This window comes from Adiantum capillus-veneris, chromosome 13 (genome assembly GCF_014529385.1).
Source record: "Adiantum capillus-veneris isolate H3 chromosome 13, ASM1452938v2, whole genome shotgun sequence".
Taxonomy (NCBI): domain Eukaryota; kingdom Viridiplantae; phylum Streptophyta; class Polypodiopsida; order Polypodiales; family Pteridaceae; genus Adiantum; species Adiantum capillus-veneris.
The window spans coordinates 112,277,182-112,298,664 of record NC_140943.1 but is presented as its reverse complement, the minus strand read 5'-3'; the positions used below and the strand labels follow the sequence as shown (position 1 = coordinate 112,298,664).

Sequence of the window (21,483 nt, the reverse complement as noted above, 5' to 3'; positions counted from 1 at the left end):
AGGTGACCTGGCGTACTCCTAGCCTCGCGGACTAACCACTGGCACTTTGCCAGTCGATAACTACAAATGAGTCCTTGGCCTCCATTTATAAAAGTGACCGGCGACTAACCAGATTTACACTACCTCCGCTCGGGCACTCGAGCAGTGGAAGGGCTTAAGGATTTACCTCAAATCTAATACTTTGCACAAACACGAGGTTACTTTACTTCAATGGAGAGATCCGAACACAATGAAAGAAAGAGGCACAGAGAGAGAGAGAGAGAGAGAGAGAGAGAGAGAGAGAGAGACGATACCGCATGTCGGGTCCCAAACCACCCTCAAGGGCCCCCTTGCTTTGTTGCCAGAGCAAGTACTTGCTTTAATTATTTGCTACAATGCTGAAATGCTGAATATTGAGTGCTTCATGCTGATGATCTGCAAAAACGCTGGATAATGATGTTGATGCAAAAACGTTAAACGCTTGCTGATCTGGTGCGAAAACACTTGCTGATCTGATGCAAAAACGCTTGCTGATCTGGTGCAAAAGCGCTAGCTAATTTGATGCAAAAACGCTAGGGTTGATCTGTTGATACTGAAGGTGCTGGCGATGGAAACATTGATCGATGCTAAGGGAAAACGCTAGGGTATTTCTGGATACTAGGTATTGATCTTCTGATGGGTTTGGAGAGATGGTTGGTGTATTTGGTGTGTCGGATGCAGTCCAGTGTTCAGAGAGGAGTTCTGCAGTCTCAAGAACAACTTGGATGAGTTCTGGTAGATCCTTAAATTACATTCATTGGGCAGTGGAATTTTGTCATGATGTTTCCCAATAGCGGGGGAGGAATGAAGCACGAGCATTGCACATAGAGACTTGGATGGCTCACTCCATTTCTATGAGTGATCAATGTAGATTGAACTTTGCACTATGGCCTCTCGCATTCCTATGCTCCCTCATTGGTTCTTTCATTGAGCATTTAATCATATCTGTGAATATTTTGAAATGATTTTCTTTTTCCAAGAAATAATTATGTTGTGTTTGTGTGAGAGCTTACATTTGTAAAACAAAGGTCCGTACAAACTTAGTTTATGAGAACCTTCTAGACATGCATTTAAAAACGATATTATTGTGTACTTGTGGACGTTATTTCATTGGTCTTTTACGTGTGCGATTTCCAGAAAAAGGCAAGTGTCAACGTAAGTGCAGGTGATGCAAGTCCATTGCATATTGCTGCTGATTTTGGGAATGATAAAATGGTTGATAGCCCCTTGAAGGCAGGAGCGAATCCTTATTCTTTAGATGATGTAATTATCTTCACAGGCCACCATGTTATCTGCATCTCATTATAGCTGTTTTTTCATATTCAAACGTGGCTATCAATATTTCCACGATGGGATGAAACCTATAACGGTTGTTGCCTTGAAAAAAAACAAGGAGATTGTAGGTGCTTTGCTTATATAGGTTCTTTCGCAATTTGCCCTACCTACTTTTTATAAATGTCATGTCAAAGTCACTTACTAATAAATGACTTTAGCGATTGTTCATACGCCTATATGCTTAAGTGATTGTACTGTGCAAGTGAGGATATGCAACTATGACCGGCTTGAACATGCACGTCCTTCTAGAGGCTCACAAAGTGTCAAGCTAGATCCTAAGCTAACTAAGACCGATGCTAAAATGTAGCAATAGCTAGTCCACGTGGCTCTAATGTGCGCACGTGACGTGACAGACAGCCATCCCGACGGTGTCATACACTAGATCCCCTCTCCTATGATCGGGACATAACATACTTTCCCGCTGAGAACCATTGATGTCCTCATCAATGAAGTGGGGATATTGAGCTTTCAAAGCTCTAACTGATTTCCAAATAGCAAAATTGTCAAACTGACCTTTCCATTCAATTGCAGTACTCATCATAAGCACATCGACGCGAATGACGGGTACGGTGATCTAAAACACCCTCTCGTTTTTGAGAAATATACTCGGTTTGGATATCTTCCGAGACATTTTCCTTATAGACACAACAGTGTTAGGTTCACCTAGTTTTTCTTTAAGACGACTGACATGAAACACTAAATGTACACTAACATCCGAAGGAAGAGCCAATTTATAGGCAACTAGACCAATTTTCTTTGCGATCAAGAATGGACCACAAAATCTAGCTGAAAGCTTATAATGCTTTCAAGTTCGCATAGTATTGGAATCTTTGAGTATCTTTAGATTGACCCATTTCCTTAGAGATCTCCTTTGATTAGCATAAGTAGTAACTCGATCAAGGGTTGTCCTTACACTATTCTTCATACAGGAAATCATGAGCTTGGCGATCTTTTACTGTCTCTAAGCCAATAGCAATAGGGGATTGCAGCTCAATTCCATACATCAGCATGCATGGGCTAAATCCAGTAGCAAAATGCTTGCTACTATTATAAGCAAACTCTAATTGTGGAAGGTACCTTTCCCACTCAGGTTTCCTGTGAGAGACATAAGCTCTCAACATGTCTTCTAACGTTTGATTCATCCTTTCAGTTTGTCCATAGGACTCAAGATGATCAAAGGACGACATACTAACTTCGTTCGAAGGTGAGCAAACACATTTCACCAAAATCATCCAATGAACTTGATATCCCGATCATTGACGATATCCTCTGTCAAACCATATAGCTCATAAAGCTGATCAACGAATAAAATTGCCAACTCATGGCTTTTAGTAGTCGATTTCATTGGTATAAACTTTGCCATTTTTGTGAGTCTATCAACCACAACCCAAATGGCATCATTGCCACGACTAGTATTTGGCAAACCAACAATAAAATACTCCACCACTTGGCATCAAGGATTTCCAATGGATGTAGCAGGCTAGCTTTCTTTAGGCACTCTGCCTTGTTGACTTGACATTGAGTGCATCCCTTCACATAGTTCTCTATGTAAGAGCGAATCCTTGGCCAATAGAAACATCGCTTAGCCAATGTTGAAGTTCTTTGAATGCTTGGTGCTCAGCGCTAGGAACATCATGGCAACTTAAACAAAATCCTTTGTTGAACTTCATCGATTTCCGTAATGCAAGCTTTTCCATTTCTAAACAATAGTCCGACTTTAATGGAATATTGTCTCTATCTCATTCCTCCAGCACAACTCACTTGGGTCTCAGGATCACCCAAGCCTATATGTGATTCACGCCCTACTTCGACCTTGTTCCATATCTTGTTAAAATGGCTATCAAAATGACATAGCCCTCAGAGAGAGAGATAGAAATCCTTTGAGATTTCAGCCATAGAGAAAGCATTAACTTCAAGAATCAAGCTGAGTGCGTCAACAACTACTGTTGGATCCTTTCCTGTTGCAAATCTCAAAGTCAAACTCTTGCATAAGTTCAACACATCTAGCCTTCCGGCCTCTAAGATCACCCTAATCACAGTCAGCGCAAAGAGTGATGATATGTCCATGTAACAAAGGTAGAGCCATAAAAATAATGCCGCCACTTCCTCAATGCGTGGACTACAAGATAAAGCTCTTTTTCATACGTTAAATAATGCATTTCAATGTTAGAAAGTTTCTTGCTTTCAAACACAATAGGATGACCATCATGGTATAGCGCCGCACCAAGCTCATAATCACGAGCATCCGTTTCAACTACAAATGGCTCGCTAGGATCCACCATATGCAGTATTAATGCAATAGTTACCAAATGCTTTAGTGTCTTAAAGCTCTCATCAAGGCACTCATTCCAGACAATAGGAGGATTACATTTACGATGAGGTCCCGAAGCCTTCGGCCCTTTCATCTCTCCTTTCAAAAGTTGCGTAAGCGGAGCAGTAACTTGATACCCTAGGTCGCTGGTTTCCCAAAAGTATCTCATCCAATAAGGATTATTCAGTGATTGGTACATCATGTTGGGATAAAGGCGCTCCATCTTTTGCCCGCCCGGACGTCCAGTGTCCGGCCGCTCGCCCAGGTGGAAAGAATGAAATTAGAGTTAGTGGAGCGGTTAGCCTGTGATTGTATTGGCCTAATGGCCTTTATCCCCAACACATCACAATGCAACAGGAATGCTCACATATGCATGTGACAAGACATAAAAACATAAAGCCAGCCGATGAACACTCCCCCTGCAAATAACCATCCAAGTCCGGGCCATGAGTTGTTCAACGACTCCCTCATCAGTCCTCCCGTATAACCTAAAAAGGTCCGGGCCAGGAGATATAGAGGCCTTTTACAACCAAACGCCCCCAAACCGTAGCCTGCGTCGTTTGGAGGTGCTGGGAGTAACCACTGCTCAGACTTCTTAATACTCCCCTCTTAGATAACCATCCAGGTCCGGGCTATGAGTAAAACAGCAATTTTCAAACCTTCAATACTCCCCCTGCAAATAACCACAAGGGTCCGGGCCATGAGTATGAGCCAGAAGTTGCAATCTGAAGGAAGATGTTTGAAGGCATGTAACTTTGGGCAAAAATTTTCTTGAAAGCTTGCGAAGTCCTTGGAGTGCGCGGCTTGGTAGCTACAAACATCCACCACTGCATGACACTAGTTCTAAGAAAAACAGCGGCTTGAAAAAAAAATCATTGATCCTTCTTTGCAAGTGATCTTTATGGCTTATGCCCTGTAAGACAAAGCAATGAAGACAGGAGCGCGCCCGATGCGCGATGAAGTAAGGGTGGGAGTGGATAACAGCTCCGTGGTCGGGACACACATTCTTTAAATAAAATTTCCAATGAGCGTCATCTTGCTCTGTCTGCTCTTTGGTAGGACCGGTATGCTTTCAGAAAAGCACACGCCTGAAGCTCTGATACCACTATCACGGGACGGGCACCACGTGCCAACGGAAAAGAACAGAGTGAACAAACTTTTAGCACTTCAATAACAACGGAACTAAAAGAGATGCACGACACACGAGACGAGGAGTGGCGGAATTCCACCCCAAGAGATCACTGGTCCCAAACCTTGGCGCCCCTTTCGGTATTTCTTTATATTGCTTGAACTCAGTACAACACCGGTACTCCAGACTCTGCACCTCCACGCAGGAGCGTTCCAAAGACTGCGCCCATGGCATATATTTAAAGGCCCTTGGTGTCACGAGGACGTGGCAGTTATTAACCATGTCACAAGGATGTGGCTACTGCTAACCTTGGTTGTTGGTTTCTTTCCAATGGGGTTTATTTTATTTGTTTTGAGACCCTCTTTTTGAAGTAGCAAACGGTCGGACATTGTATGGCCAATGTGAATGGTACATTCACCCGCAGACGGGAAGTGGTCGGCACTGGAATTCGTATGGTAAGAGGATGTCTAGGCTCAGAGCAAGATCATATAGGTTCCCCCGTCGCACTTAGCAAGTTGGTGGATACTAGGAAGTAAACTCAATTAAGGCGTAAAGTCAAGGTGGGACTACCAACAAAAAGTATCCGACAGTTGGGCCACATTGCACTTTTGGATGCGCTCCCAATGAGGATAGATGGTCAGAAGACCAGTGGGAGCCCAACGGAAGCATCTCCTAAAATTTAGGGAACTGCTATTTTGGGCCGTGAAATGTGTTCGCTTCATTACCTCCGGTATGACTAGGGGAACATTTTATAACTCTGCCGCGAAGTCAACTGACGCGTCGGTTGGGATATACCTTCATAAGTTCAGAATAGTCTGAACTCACGAATTATAAGAGGAAATAAAGCACTCATAAAACTATAAAAGCAAGGGACACACGAAAAGAAAAGAAAAACAAAAACAAACAAACTAACTAACTAAATCACTTTGATTGCTTCGAAACAAAACTAGATAAAACAAAACATTATTAACTTAAAAATGTTTCAAAAAAGGTATGTGTAAAATAAGTTGACGCAGCTTACTTGGCTTAAAACAAGTACTCAACTTTAAGCAAAAAAAGGATAAGACATCTTAAAAAACTTAATCCTAGAAATCAAACTTCACACAACAACCTATAACGGAACACATTCTTAAGTCCTCAGATAAGCTAAATATGAAATCGAAAAATGAATACTACTACAAACCTACGAAGAGCAAAGAACCAAACTTGACAATATGTGATCTCAACTTCACTGCTTGTCCAAACAGGAAGAATAAGATTATCACCTTTATCATGCATAGCTTGGACAACAGCTATGACATCCCTACTCACGTCGTCAGTGCCCAAGAGTAGGTGCAGGTTTATATAGAGGTCATTCATGCTTTGAACGTACTCTACAAAACCAACGAGCTGAGTTTCTATCACCCTCCGGAGGTGATGGGCATACTCAGCCATGATAAAGGCTAGCAATTGTCAAGCTATAGTAAAAATACTAGAAACGCTAAAGATCAAAACAACAACATAAGGTGTTATTAAGTCAAACAATAAGTCGGCTTTTTAGCTCCCCACTTCGTTGAATTTACTACTGATTATCTTGAACATTCCAAAGGAAGAAACACTAAAAATAAACTTACTACGATACAAAAATGAACGAACTTTTTTCATGATTCTTTTGAATGAGTATCCTTTTTCAACTAGTAAAGAAATAAGATGGCAAGATTGAACAACAAAAGTAGATTTACTAGAACAAAGACGAGAAAATCTAAATAGTTGAGAGCAAATGACACCATACTTAGCTAAAAGAGAAATGTGAGGCATGCGGATGATTTTTAGATTGGCATATTCTGGTTCAAGGCGCTTATCATAGATATCTACTTCTAATCCCAAGGGAGTTTGAAAAATCTTAAGGTCTAAAAAGGCACAACGATCACTATTTGTGGTACAGTTAAGTTCACAAAACTCCTTGGGATAAATCCCTCCGCCTACAGAACTCGAATTCAAGTACATAAAATCTTGAAAAGAAGGAACGTCAGGGACAAAAAGATCATCTACAAAGCGTCTTACATTGCATAACTTGTGCAAAAATATTGGGCAAGTGTTAGCAAGGACAAGACGCTCCATAAAATCAAACTCATAAGTAAAAAGATAGAAATTAGCAAGAAAAACAGCACAATTGGTACCCATAGGGATACCAATTGTTTGCTTGAAAAGAGAGTCGCCGATGGTTATATATAAATTGTCCAAAAGAAAATCTAACCAAGATATGATGTCAATGTCATCTACAATCATGGTGAATCTCTTTCTTCCTTTGTCTACATCTACATTCTTATTTTTCAGCCATAAGAAGTCAAAGTTCAAGGCTGACTTTTCTACTAGCAATGCCTTGTACCAATCCTTCTCAAGCTTGTAAGCAAAAACTTTTGAAATAGGAGACTTGACTCTAAATTTAAGGTCCTCCAAATTTAGCTTCTTGTATAGCGTTGTAAAGTCAAAAGTTTGGAGACATAAAGGAGAAGATTTCTCCTTAAGGCTTCTTGAAGAGTTCAAAAACTTTAAAACAGGAATCACACCTACTGAATCATTTAAAATCCAACTTGAATCGGTAGGTACGTCTGCTTCCTTTAGCATATTATTCCACAATTCATTTACGCTAGGTAAAATGGCTTTGAAACAATAACTAAGCCATTTGGAAACCTCGGTCAAAGAGGTGTTACAAGAAGCAGCTATAAATCTAGGCTTTATAGGGTTCTTGTGGAACTTCCAAACGGTATATAAAAAAGGTAATTTAGGCTGGCACTTAAAACCAAAAGACTTACAAAAGTCTTGATGTTTCAAGATAACCTCTTGCATTGAAAGATCACAATCACTGTAAGTCTGAGAATTTACTTCACCTAACAAGCATTCTAAATAGAACTTTTTGCACGTAATAACAAAGTTATTAGAGCACTTATCTACATAAGAGATTACAAAATCACGATGAAATTTCCTAAGAGTATCACGATCAGAAGAAGATAAGCTATTCCTTCCTGAAGAAACGTTCCGAGAGCAAGATGCTAATTTCAAAGAAGCTTTCTTGAGGATTACACACTTCCAATGGGTAAAAATACCTTGAACTCCTAAAGACTCCTCAAACTTTACTACGAAACTAGAAATTCCTTTTTCTATGGCTTTGAGAAGGCAAGAGTCATTTGAGGAAGGGAGCCTATATTTAGTACCTCTTGAGAAAAGGTCTTTCAAAGAATCCGAAGGAAGGATAGAACAATCGGCAGTAACTACATGACCCAAAGCTCCATTTACGTAAGAAGAAAAGGCAGTTTTACTACAAGGGCAATCAATACTTGAGATTGCAAGCCTCTCTTGCTTTTTAAGATTACGTCCTATGTCACTATAGTTGAAAGCTTTTTGTCCTAAAGTTTTCACATATTTGAAAGCTACGACAGGATGGTTCCATGACTTTCTCACACAAGGAGGGAGAGCATCCAAAGCTTCTTGAGATCTCAAAATAGAGTTTAATCCAATCTTGTCTAAGTCAGGGGAGGTAAAGATAGTTATCAACAAATCTTTCTTTCCAACCAAGGGATTTTTCAGACTAGGACATTTGGACTTCAGAAATTTGCCTAACAGTACTCGAAGTTGAGTACTATGAGACTCTCTTAGCTCCAAATCTTCATAAGAGTAGTTCTCAAGGGTATACAAGAGCTTAAATAGGATCCTTATATTATACCTTTCAAATATTTTATAAGAAAAAGAACCCAATTCCATGGCTCTAGATAAGTAAATCAATCTTCGTTTGAAATCTCTATAAGCAAAAATTCTATGGTTAGAAGGGTCATCACTCTCAATTCTAGAGATTGAAGCCCTAGGGAGACCTTGTACTCTACTAGAAATAGTGTTGTGCAAAACAACTGGATTGATTTCAGGGATAGAAGGAGGATCTGAACGAGAACCTTTAGGAATCCAGATTCTTTTAAACTGACTTGAAGGGAGAACTACCTCGGGTTTGGGATGCCTTCGCCAAAGCATAGGTTTCTTATGGTAAATTGTCTTATTTTTACGTAAAGAAGACTTTCCTTCCAAGTTGAAACCTTTAGGGAAAAAAGTATGCAAAGTTCTCATCCAAAACAACTCTCGAGGCCACGCTGATTTATAGAACTCTTTAGAGTTTCTAAAATTACCTTCTATGTGCTCAATGGGAAAACAACGGAAAGACTCAAACCCACGTTTTGCTATTGCCGCATACAAGGGTTTCACACTTTCACGTACGGTGCTCTTACTTTGAACTTTTCTCGCTTCTCTTACATGTTCCTGAAAACGAACAAAAGCTGTTCGAAAGGTTTGGCCAACATACATCATAGAACTATCGTGAATATTATAAATAACATAAATAACTTGAGAGGTATGAACCGGACTTAGAGGACGATCTAAGTCCTCTAAGTCGGTTGGGATATTTTTAAGCGGCGAACCCGAAACGGGAAAATGCTTGTATATGCGCAAAGTGTCACATTTTCATGTACTTGCCTCTTCCAGAAAAATGGGCGCTGAATTTTTAAGCTGGGAAGGCCTCATTATGCAATCTGTCACACAGGTTAAGAGCTATGGAGTGCTTCCTTTCCCTCTCATGTACAGTGTGGTGCTAGGAGTGATGCCCTGCACACTACACACTGCTCTCTCTCTCCCCTACGTGCAGTTATGTGATGCCCCACAAGAGGGCTCCTCATTTGACTGAGGTACAGCTGTGTGGGTTTATGCTTTCGTGAGGCAAGAGCCTCCTTGAGCAGGAACAAGGGTAGCTAACTGCTACTCCAAAGCAGGCACTGGTGAGGATCATAACCTCACCATACAGGTGCAAAATCAGCGATGTGTATGCGCTGTAATTTGACTGTTTTTCAGCCATACGGACGCCAGGACACTTGGGAATCGTGCCCCACTGGCAGAGGACAATAAGGGGACTGTTTGGGGCTGAAAACAGGGCAAAAACCAGTAAATACAGCGTGCTGAATTTACTGTTTTTGGGCAGGAATCAGAGGGTATACGCCAGTGCAAGTAAGTTCTAGCAGGGGAATTGGTTTCGCGCAAGTTTTGGGGCTGTTATGCTGCCGAAATTTGGCCAAATCAAATGGTATCTAGGTGGATACACGTGAAGGATTCCCAGGACCTTACCTTGTAATTTACCCTCCTAAAGAATAAAGAAATACCGAAAGGGGCGCCAATTTTGGGGCCTTCTAGCTTCCGAGCCGTGTGTGTGATTAAGTGTTAATTCCCATTACAGGTCTCCTTTGCAAAGTGCTCTGTGTGTGTGTTTAAAGTAAAGAATTTCGGGTGAAAGCCAACGCCTACCGCCCTACGGGCCGGTTACATGGTTCCGTTGCCGGGACATCAATCACTTTTTCCTTAAAGAGTGAGCCTGGATTGTTTTGGGATAAAGACACAGAGTGCAGGAACGCGGGGATTACACTATGGCCGACAAGGGGAAGGGAATTATGGAAGAGGGTTCCTCTTCAAAGGACAGGCAGGAGATTCCTATGGTTTTTGAGATTGGCGAGAGCTCACGGCCACGTCAGTCTATACCTCCTGTCAACATGAATGTCCCTCCAGTAGTACAGGGCTTTATGACAGGGCAACTTGAGGATGATGCGTTCAAGACTCAGTTAGTTGCCGCGGTGAATGTCTTTTCGCAGCTGGTGCAAAATCCGAGGTTTATGGAATTCTTGCAAGTGTCACCAGTGCAACAGCATAATAGGCAACCTAAGCCGCGTACGGAGCTTGTTGATGCTCAAGTCCAGGTACTTCATGTGGCGCAGGAGGAAGGGAACACTCGCATGTTGCGGAGTCGGGGGCTCCAAAGCAGGTTCCTCCCATGCTTGAACAGGTGGCTAGAACGCCTATTCCACAGGTTATGCCAGTTCAGCCCGCCACCTTTCAGAGCCAGCATGCTGTCTTGAATGGACAGGGAGCTGGATACCAGGCTATGCACTCAGTTTTTCCACCACCCACGGTACATCCTGGGTATTTCGGGGGTGGATCAGTGTTCCAAAGTATGGCTGGTTATGCGCCTGGAAGTCAGCCGTACATGCCAAGAACAGTGTTCGGGGGTATGCAAGGCATCATGCCAAACCCCATGTATGGTAGTATCGGCATGCAGCAGGGTTTTCAGAGCAACCACATCCAATTTGGGGTGCCACAGGGTCATTTTGGCATGGCTGGTTTTTCTGGACAGCAGCCAGATATCGCACCTCTGACGCAAAATGTGAATGGCCAAGGCGTGCCGATGATGCCTAGTACAGTGCCCATGTTGCAGACCATTCCGTATGACAACTTGGGGGCACTAGAGAAGCAGAAGGCTTACAAAGAAGGTGGTGCAGCGGTAAAGTTCAATACCTTCAGTGGTTTCGAGGATAAGACAAAGGCACTCACTTTCCTCCGGCAATTTGATACAGCTTATGCGGGAGGGAATTTTACAGAGGCCTCGAAGGTCAGGAAAGCTGCCACTTTCATAAAGGACAATGTGCTTACATGGTGGACGACATTGTTAATGCAAGGACAGGCACCCGCCACTTGGGTTTACTTCAAGCAAATGTTTGCATCTGCTTGGCTATCAAATGAATTTGAAGCCAACGTCCTGACAGATTGGCACCAGCTTACTTCAGCTTCGTGCAAGAGCTTGCTGGAGTACAATAGGAGGTTTTGTAAAGCATTACTCTCAGTGACCTCCTACAAATTTGTGCCATTGACAGAGCAGATAGAGAAGTATTGTTGTGGGCTGCCTAAAGGGCTTCGCGATTACTGTACAAAGAACAGAGTGGCTACCCTTACTCAGCTTATGGAAGTTGCAAACACTGGTCTTGCCTTGTTGAAAGGAGAGGACAGTGGATTTCCGAGCAGTGACAAAGGAGGGCAGCAAAAGAAAAATTCAGCGAAGAAGCCCTTTGTGAAGACGGCTCCTGATGCGTCACAGGGGTCAAAAAAGGCCACCAAAGACAAGGATTCAGCCGGGACTTCTGGAGCGCAGGCAAAGAAACAGAAAAGGAATCCTTTTGTGCGCAAGTCGCTCGAGGAAAAGAAGGTCCTAATGGCTGAGAACAAATGCTTTATATGCGAGCAGCCTGGTCACTTTTCTATCAATTGTCCACAAAGGAAAAGGCCAGCTGACTCAGAGGATAAAGAAGACCAGAAAGGCAAGAAGCCAAAACCCACGGCAGGTTTAGTGCCAGACATGGTGGGTGACAGGCCCAACACAGATGCCAGTGAGTTATGCAGGGCATGGGGTAAAGTTAGGGATCAGACGGCACTCATCTTTTTTGATCCAGGTGCCAAAGCCAACTTTATCTCACCAGAGTTAGCTATGAAGCTCGACATCAGAGCTGAAGAGATGGGGTACACAGCAAAGGCAGGGTTGGCATGTCCTGGCCACTCAGAGTGTGTTACTCCCATCATTGGAAAGCTGCGTCTGCATATTCAGTCGTATGTGGACATAGAAGAGCTTTACATCATGCCGTTGGAAGGTTGTGACGCCTTGTTGGGGATCCCGTGGATGTTCCGAGTGCATGGAGTCTTGGATGCCTACAACAAAAAGATCATTGTACAGCATAGGGGCAAAACTCACATCTTGGATGTAAAGCTTAAAGGAGAGCCAGTCCCTATTGTATCTGCTTCTGCTATCACTTCTGTAATAAAGAATCATCTTTCTGTGTACTTGATTTTTGCATGTGATGTCTCAGATAGTGATCAGTCAAATTTATCTGTGTTAGATAAAGAAAGGTCAGCATTTTTGCAAAAGTTTAGTGACTGTTTTTCTCATTCATTACCGTCGCAATTGCCGCCAGAGAGACCTGAGGACCATCGGATAGATTTGGTGCCAGGGTGTAGCCCACCAAATAGACCTCCCTACAAGGTTAGTGCGGCGCAGCAGAAAGAGATTATGGGCCAGGTTGAGGAGTTATTAGAGAAGGGGCTGATTCAGCCTAGTTCTTCACCCTTTTGCTCCCCAGTGCTCCTAGTGCAGAAGAAGGATGGCTCATGGCGCATGTGTATTGATTACTGTGCGTTGAATAAGAATACCATCAAGAATAGGTTCCCTATTCCTAGAATTGATGATATTCTCGGTCGTTTAGAGGGTGCTGCAATTTTCAACAGGATAGACCTTAAGAGTGGGTACCATCAGATTCGTATAAGGCCAGAGGATGTGCACAAGACTGCGTTTAGAACGACATTTGGTCTTTATGAGTTTCTAGTGATGCCGTTTGGGCTAACAAATGCTCCTGCCACGTTCAACAGAATGATGGACCGGATTTTCCGCTCGCATCAACAGTTTCTTGGAACGTTCTTCGATGACATGATAGTGTATTCGAAGAATGAAGAGGAGCATAGGCGTCACTTGACCATTGTGTTTGAAGAGCTGCGCAGTCACAGGTTACTTGTCAATCCTAAGAAAAGTGAATTCTTCCTCGAAGAGATCCACTTTCTGGGCCACATAGTCTCAAAGGATGGTGTTAGAATGGATCCCGCAAAGGTCGAAGCGATCAAGACATGGCCAGACTTGAAGACTGTGCACGATGTCAGAAGCTTCTTGGGATTTTGTTCCTACTATAGAAGGTTTATCAGAAATTTTGCAGAGATAGCATCGCCTCTTCACGCATTGCAAAAGAAAGAGGTCACTTTCAAATGGACCCAAAAAGAGATTTCAACTTTTAATCTCTTAAAGGAAAAGTTGACTTCAGATCCAGTTATTGTTTTGCCAGATCTTAGGAAGTCATTTGTGGTCCAGTGTGACGCGTGTGGCAGTAGCATCGGAGCAGTGCTAATGCAAGATGGACGGGTAGTAGCTTATGAAAGCCGAATTTTGCAAGGGCCAGAGAGGACTATGCAAGTCTATGAGAAAGAGCTCTTGGCGGTGATTCATGCGCTTTCTAGTCGGAAGAACTACCTCTTAGATGCTGATTTTGTTGTCCAAACAGATCATCAGACCTTGCGATACTTCTTGACACAGTCAAAGTTATCCGAAAAGCATATGCGATGGGCAAACATTCTTTCCATGTTCCACTTCCAGATTATGCATGTGGAAGGCAAGAAGAATGTTGTGGCTGATGCGTTATCAAGAAAACCACAAATTTCAGCTATGTCAATTCCTTATCACCATGAGTTAGATGACATGAAGGAACAGTATACTACTGATGAAGATTTTGCAAGGATCTTTGAACAGTTACAAGAGGGGCAACATCACGAGCACTACCTCCTCAAAGATGGTTTTATGATGATGCATGGCAGACTTTGTGTCACTACGCCACTACGACATAAGGTCATGGAAGAGAGTCATGTCCCACCGTATGCAGGGCATCGTGGCATTGATGCGACAGTTAAAGCGGTAGAGACGTTCTTCTATTGGCCTACCTTGAGGAGAGATGTGGATGCCTTTGTGCGAGCATGCATAGTTTGCCAAAAGGTCAAGTTTGACAGGCAAAAGGCACCAGGGTTATTACAACCATTGCCGATTCCGGATAAGCCATGGGAAAGCATTGCTATGGACTTTATCTTTGATCTTCCAAGGACGCCAACAGGGAATGATGGTATATGGACCATTATCTGCAGGTTCAACAAGCAGGCCCATTTTATCCCTGTCAGGAAGAAGATAAAATCTTATCAGATGGCACGCTTGTTCATGTACAATGTGTTTAAGTACCATGGTATGCCACAATCGATTATCAGTGATCGTGATCCTCGCATGACCACTTTGTTCTGGAGAGGATTGTTTGAGAACATGGGCACTACGCTCAAATTCTCGTCTTCGTTTCATCCACAAACTGATGGACAGTCAGAAGAGGCTAATTCTATTGTCTTAGATCTGCTGAAATGCTATGTGTCAGATAATAAGGGCAAGTGGGAACAGTATTTGCCTATGCTTGAGTATGCGTACAATAATACGGTGCATTCGTCTACTGGCAAGGCACCTTTTGAGATTGTTGAAGGCGGCAGAAAGGTTCCTCCCATTTTGCATACAAAGGACAAGATCTTTGAGGCAGATCGATATGTTGAGAACATGGATGAGATGTATAAGAAAATTAAAGTTGCCTTGGAGAAGACTCAGGTAAAGCAGAAAAAGGCTGTTGATTGTCACCGTCGTGAATTGCTGTTATCACCTGGTGATTGGGTTCTGTTAAGGTTCGAAAAGGCAAGGTTAAAGAAGATGAAGGGAAAGGAACGGCTGTTTCCTAAGCTCAGCATGCGTTACTATGGGCTTTTTCAAGTGCTTGACAAGATCAGCGATGTGGCTTACAGGCTGAAATTGCCTGATGCATGGAAGATTCATAATGCGTTTCACATGAGTCTTCTAAGACCCCTCGTGGGTGATGTGCCAGAAGATATGCCAGTTGAGGATCAGCCAGAAGTTGAGGAACTTGATGACATCCTGGTACCTGAGCAAGTTTTGGCACATAAGGACAGAAAAGTTAAAGGACAAGTTGCAAGACGCTATTTGGTGAAGTTCAAGAACTATCCGCCTATGGATGCAAAGTGGATGGAAGAGCATGAACTGTCAGAGTCACCAAATGTATTGCAGCTTTACCTTGAAGCCTTTGGGTTACAGCCTACTTATGCCCCAACCCAACGGTGCAAAGGAGGGGTAATGATAGAGCTAGTACATCAATTGTACATATGAATTCAGAGCCATAGATGGAAATGGCAAAAGTATGAAGGTCTCATTAAGTCATTTGTATCTATGTATGTTACGACCTTTCTTGCGGATACATGCGATGATAAAAGAGTGTTAATAGCACAAGATCATCAATGGCGTGTATTTATGGTATGCAATCGAGGACGTTTGCGATTTCAAGAGGGGGGTATGTCACGAGGACGTGGCAGTTATTAACTATGTCACAAGGATGTGGCTACTGCTAACCTTGGTTGTTGGTTTCTTTCCAATGGGGTTTATTTTATTTGTTTTGAGACCCTCTTTTGAAGTAGCAAACGGTCGGACATTGTATGGCCAATGTGAACGGTACATTCACCCGCAGATGGGAAGTGGTCGGCACTGGAATTCGTATGGTAAGAGGATGTCTAGGCTCAGAGCAAGATCATATAGGTTCCCCCGTCGCACTTAGCAAGTTGGTGGATACTAGGAAGTAAACTCAATTAAGGCGTAAAGTCAAGGTGGGACTACCAACAAAAAGTATCCGACAGTTGGGCCACATTGCACTTTTGGATGCGGTCCCAATGAGGATAGATGGTCAGAAGACCAGTGGGAGCCCAACGGAAGCATCTCCTAAAATTTAGGGAACTGCTATTTTGGGCCGTGAAATGTGTTCGCGTCATTACCTCCGGTATGACTAGGGGAACATTTTATAACTCTGCCGCGAAGTCAACTGACGCGTCGGTTGGGATGTTTTTAAGCGGCGAACCCGAAACGGGAAAATGCTTGTAAATGCGCCAAGTGTCACATTTTCATGCACTTGCCTCTTCCAGAAAAATGGGCGCTGAATTTTTAAGCTGGGAAGGCCTCATTATGCAATCTGTCACAGGTTAAGAGCTATGGAGTGCTTCCTTTCCCTCTCATGTACAGTGTGGTGCTAGGCGTGATGCCTTGCACACTACACACTGCTCTCTCTCTACGTGCAGTTATGTGATGCCCCACAAGAGGGCTCCTCATTTGACTGATGTACAGCTGTGTGGGTTCATGCTTTCGTGCTGAGACAAGAGCCTCCTTGAGCAGGAACAAGGGTAGCTAACTGCTACTCCAAAGCAGGCACTGGTGAGGGTCATAACCTCACCATACATGTGCAAAATCAGCGCTGTGTATGCGCTGTAATTTGACTGTTTTTCAGCCATACGGACGCCAAAACACTTGGGAATCGTGCCCCACTGGCAGAGGACAGTAAGGGGACTGTTTGGGGCTGAAAACAGGGCAAAAACCAGTAAATACAGCGTGCTGAATTTACTGTTTTTGGGCAGGAATCAGAGGGTATACGCCAGTGCAAGTAAGTTCTAGCAGGGGAATTGGTTTCGCGCAAGTTTTGGGGCTGTTATGCTGCCGAAATTTGGCCAAATCAAATGGTATCTAGGTGGATACACGTGAAGGATTCCCAGGACCTTACCTCGTAATTTACCCTCCTAAAGAATAAAGAAATACCGAAAGGGGCGCCAATTTTGGGGCCTATAGGTTGTCGGCGTCTGCTCGGAGCATTCTAGCTTCCGAGCCGTGTGTGTGATTAAGTGTTAATTCCCATTACAGGTCTCCTTTGCAAAGTGCTCTGTGTGTGTGTTTAAAGTAAAGAATTTCGGGTGAAAGCCAACGCCTACCGCCCTACGGGCCGGTTACACTTGGCCATGAAAAGCAGTTACATGAAAAGCTTCAAACTCAAAAGCATCTAGTCCCAAAGGCAACCCAACGTAATTTTCGCAAATCCGTACACCTGCCACGTCGTCAGCGTAGAAAGCGGAAATCCGTGCCACGTCAGCATGTCAACACGTTTTGAGGGTTATCCGTACAATTGCCACTTCATCACCTTCTACGCTTTGTGTGTGTGTGTTGGCCCTGCTTTAATTTTAATGCCTTTAGGTCACCTGGCCCCCATCGGACAGGGTCCCATAAGTTGGTAGGACTTCTTCTTGTTCTGCTTCTTAGGGTTTAGGCCCCTCGGCCGGGATCTGTAGGTTGGCTCTGTTCTTTAGTGGCTTGACACTTCAGCAGTTTGTGACAATTAGTGCATGAACTATGCACTTATTGATGGATTTTAACTTGAAAAAAATTAGAGCTATCAGAGATCTCGTTAATATCAATCGATGGGCATCCTTGCAATTTCTTGGTCTTCTTCTTGGGACAGTCTTTAATCTGATGGCCTGTTTGGTCACATTTAAAACAAGCTCCCTTCTTCACTACATCAGCAATGATAGCATTCCTGGCTTTCTTCTTCTCTTGAGCACCACGAGAGATGGTGTTGAAAGAAGGTCTCGACGTCGACTTTGGCTTTCGGTGGAATCAGGGCCGCTGCCTCAAAGTAACCTCACCGGATTGGTGATCGAAATTTCTTTTTTTCTCATTATTCATTCTATTTATCAAATGAAATGTTCTACCTTAGCCACAACATCCTCGACATCAATCAGGGGTTTATCTTTAATCAAGGCCCATCGATAATCTTCATGTAGACCCAAAAGATACATATTCATAACATATGTAGAGTCCACCTTGCAGAAGGTGAGTGCCTCCTAAAAGCCATTGTGCATTATCAACAGACAAAGTTTTCATCGAAAGACTATAACTTAGCATAAGCTTTCAGAGGATCCATTTTTGTGAAACCCTTCTTGAACTGAATGCAAAACCTTGAACTGAACGCAAAAATCAACCCAAGCCGTAGGCTTCTCTGTCATATCACACCACCAGGTAAGTGCCTTATTGCGCAAATAGAGAGGAATCGTCTAAATCCTTTGTTTATCGTGCTCTTCATTGAAATCAAAGTATGTAGTCCATCAATGAAGCCAATTATTTACAACTAATTCCGTACAATCCTTCTCTTCCCATGAAAAATTAGTAATCTTATATGGAATCATTATAGTGGGGCCACTTTGCAAATGGCCAGAAGTAGGAACTTGCATCTGTAATTGTTGAAGATGGGTGTCGTTCTCAAAAATGCGCAAAGTCGTCGACTGAGCCGTATTTTCGAGAGTGACCACATGAGCGTTAAATCCTTGCATGGCTCCTTCGAGAGAGCACATACGAATCTTCATCTGAACATTTGTATTTTCAAGAGCAGATTTGTGTTCATGAAGGCTCTGAAAAGTACTCGCAATCCATGTATATAGAATATGTGTGAACGAAATATGGGTGTTATCTGTCGTGTCTTTCACGTTGTGCACATGAGCTGGAGGAATCCATGATAAAACTCTATTGAAACTCGAATTTTCACGCAAAAACAAGCCCTTTTTGCACTCCTCCTCCGTGAAAAGTTGATGGGAGCGTTCAGAGGTGTGCAGGTGACGGCGGGAGCTTGTGAAGGCGAGTAGATGGGAGAGAGGGGGTGTGGAAGAGGTGAGAGTGCTCTGAGAGAGTCAATTTTTCTGTGAACTTGGACTCTCTGTAAGTAGTTTTTTAATAAACTACAGGTTTCATATGTCACTTAAAAGAAGTGTCATGGCCACATTAAAAGGGATACTTTATGCAAGGTGAAGAAATCGCATGTGCTCACCTGGTGTTCACATTGCTAGGGCTCTTGCCATTGGACACTCGAGTGCATCCTCCTCCTGGGGTGGGTCACCCGTGGAGGAGGTTCCTAGCTGGTTGCTACGAGTTCTCTCTGTGGTTCCCAGCACGTGGTGCATCAATTAGGTGGCCATAATGATGCCTATGTGTGGCTCTTGCCCGATGGTATGCGGCCCTTGCCCGCTGACCATGTAACATGGCTAATATTTGGAAGGGATAAGCACCTCCCCCTGTGGGCCCTCTGGTGTGTCGGACAAAAAAAGGTGGTGAAATCACGTGCATAGAAACTTTGTGAAGGCAAGTCCTCCTCCAAATGAGACATGCACAGAGAGAGAGAGGTCTTCTCGTGCAATTTCCCAACAATGACCATCGGACTCTCTCTCCTACGTAGGCAGCCCAAGTTGGATTCCAGAGTGGCAGCATTCTCCCTCAAACTTTCTACGCAAGAGTCCACACTGGACTCTACGAGGAGTTGCACACCCGGTGTGGGTGTGCTCTGCACCGACATGTTCCCCCTTTAACAACAAAGAGACCATTCTCTCTCTCTCTCTCTTTCTCTCTTCCTCTTTTTTTCTCTCTTTCTCTATCGTCCTGCTTTGCACAAAAAAGCACAGAGAGGTTAATAACTGGGACAATGTGTAGTAACTTCAAAGAATTCAATAAAGTAAAAGTAGAATATGCTGAATTTGCTTATAAATCAGCAAGTTAGGAAGTTCTTCATCAAAAATCAGACGAAAAATAATCAAACTCTCGGTTTTATTGAATAAAAACAAGAAAATTTGACTAAATTTCTGAATTTTCTGATTTACAGCAGAGAACAAGACATGCAATTTTCACCCCTGCATACCTGCTCCTGAGAAGAACAATAGATAAATAAATGACATCTCATTGAAAATTATATGAAATTAAGGTTATCTGACTTAAACCAACCCAAGGTGTGCACATGGTCCTTCCTGCAGCCAAGCCGGCTCTGATACCATGAAATGAACTGGATGGAGGATCTCCCAACTACTAGGACTACCGGACACACGTTGAACCACCCGGCCACAACCATCATCCGGAAGCACCCCCTTGCTGGGGCCAACGTCCTAGGACGTAGGCATGCACTTATAAGGCCGGCGTCCCATACCACCCGGCCTCACCTCCTCGAGGTGACCTTGCGCACTAGCCTTGTGGGCTAATCACTGGCACTTTGCCAACGGGGGTCGATAACTGCAAATGAGGCCTTGGCCTCCTTTTATAAAAATGACCGACCACATTGGCGGGATTCACACTACGTCTACCTAGACACTCGACAACCATCTTGACGGTGTCATAGAGTAAATCCCCTCCCCTCAAATCGGGACATAACACTTGGAATCATGTTCCTTGGCTTGTAAAGATAGGGGATGTATGGGTTTGGAAGCTTGCACACAGTTTTATACAGCCAATATGACTTTCTCTTTGTTGAGAGAGAATAGTTTGGAAGAAGACTTGTACAGAATTTAGCATAGCCATTATGACTTTTGTCGCCATGGGGAGAGAATGTTTTGAAGACAATTGGAGACATTGGTGCAAATATATTGATTTTTTTTTGGTCGTTATGTTAAATTTTTGAGATAATTATCATGGTTTATGACCAGAAAACAATGAAGTAAATAGGGCCCTTGCTCAAGCATGAAACATAGCAAATATTAGGAAGCGAGCACCCCCCACCCGCTTGTGTGGGCCGCTTCATGTATGTCGGGGAAAAAACATAAAATACAATAGTTGTACTCAAGTTCACACCACTTGAAAGAAAAGAAAGATAAAAGCCATGAACTGTCATCATTTATTGTAACTTAATGCTAGTAAGCATGACTTTTCTTATAGAGACCAAGCGCTTTAGCTATAAATCTTGGGCTAGTCTCAAAGAAAATTATAAATGGAATGTTTATTGAATGAGTAACAATGTACATTTTGATTTGTTGCAGTTGCAATTATCAAGGTTTGGTGCCGCATATTAAGAGTGTAAGATTTTATTATTATCAAATCAACTCATTCAATGGATATCTATACTTCACAAGATTGATAATCTTTTGGTGACCCCACAGGTCCTTTACTATAATGACTATTGTATTATGTGCTTCTTGGGTATTATCTGGAGTGTGCTTCATACTTTCAAAGTACTCTCTCTCTCTCTCTCTCTCTCTCTCTCTCTCTCTCTCTCTCTCTCTCTCTCTCTAGAGTAGGGCTTGACACTTTGTAATACGTAAACAAGTTACAAGCCCGTAGGCATTACATCAGCCCATAGAAGACACATATAAACAAAATTAGAAGTGAAAAAACTCTTGAGATATAACAATTGCAACAAACCATAGGGGAAAAACCACCCATGATACAGAGTTACAAAAGATAAATGATACAAATCAAAATGGAAACATAGGAGGCAACAAAGAGCTAATGCAAAAACAAGCCACCCAGACTTCGACGAGGAGACCGAAAACTCCACCAAAGAATCTCCAATATCAGACTCCGGATCTCCAAGGCCCATGGCGCACTACAACA

General features: G+C 43.0%; 1 protein-coding gene across 4 annotated transcripts in view; it reads right to left on the bottom strand.

Annotated features, from left to right (window-relative positions):
* LOC147444665 (uncharacterized) overlaps nucleotides 1-21,483 on the bottom strand; it is an 82,114-nt gene that overhangs the window by 40,082 nt on the left and 20,549 nt on the right. The window contains exon 3 of one of the 4 annotated variants that reach the window (XM_086527199.1): nucleotides 21,206-21,475. The exons of the other annotated variants lie outside the window; for them this stretch is intronic. Within the exon in view, the coding sequence (XP_086383325.1) occupies nucleotides 21,376-21,475 (100 nt within the window). The 3' untranslated portion in view covers nucleotides 21,206-21,375. Of the gene's footprint in view, nucleotides 1-21,205; nucleotides 21,476-21,483 lie in introns of those variants that run through there. 4 annotated transcript variants of the gene reach the window in all.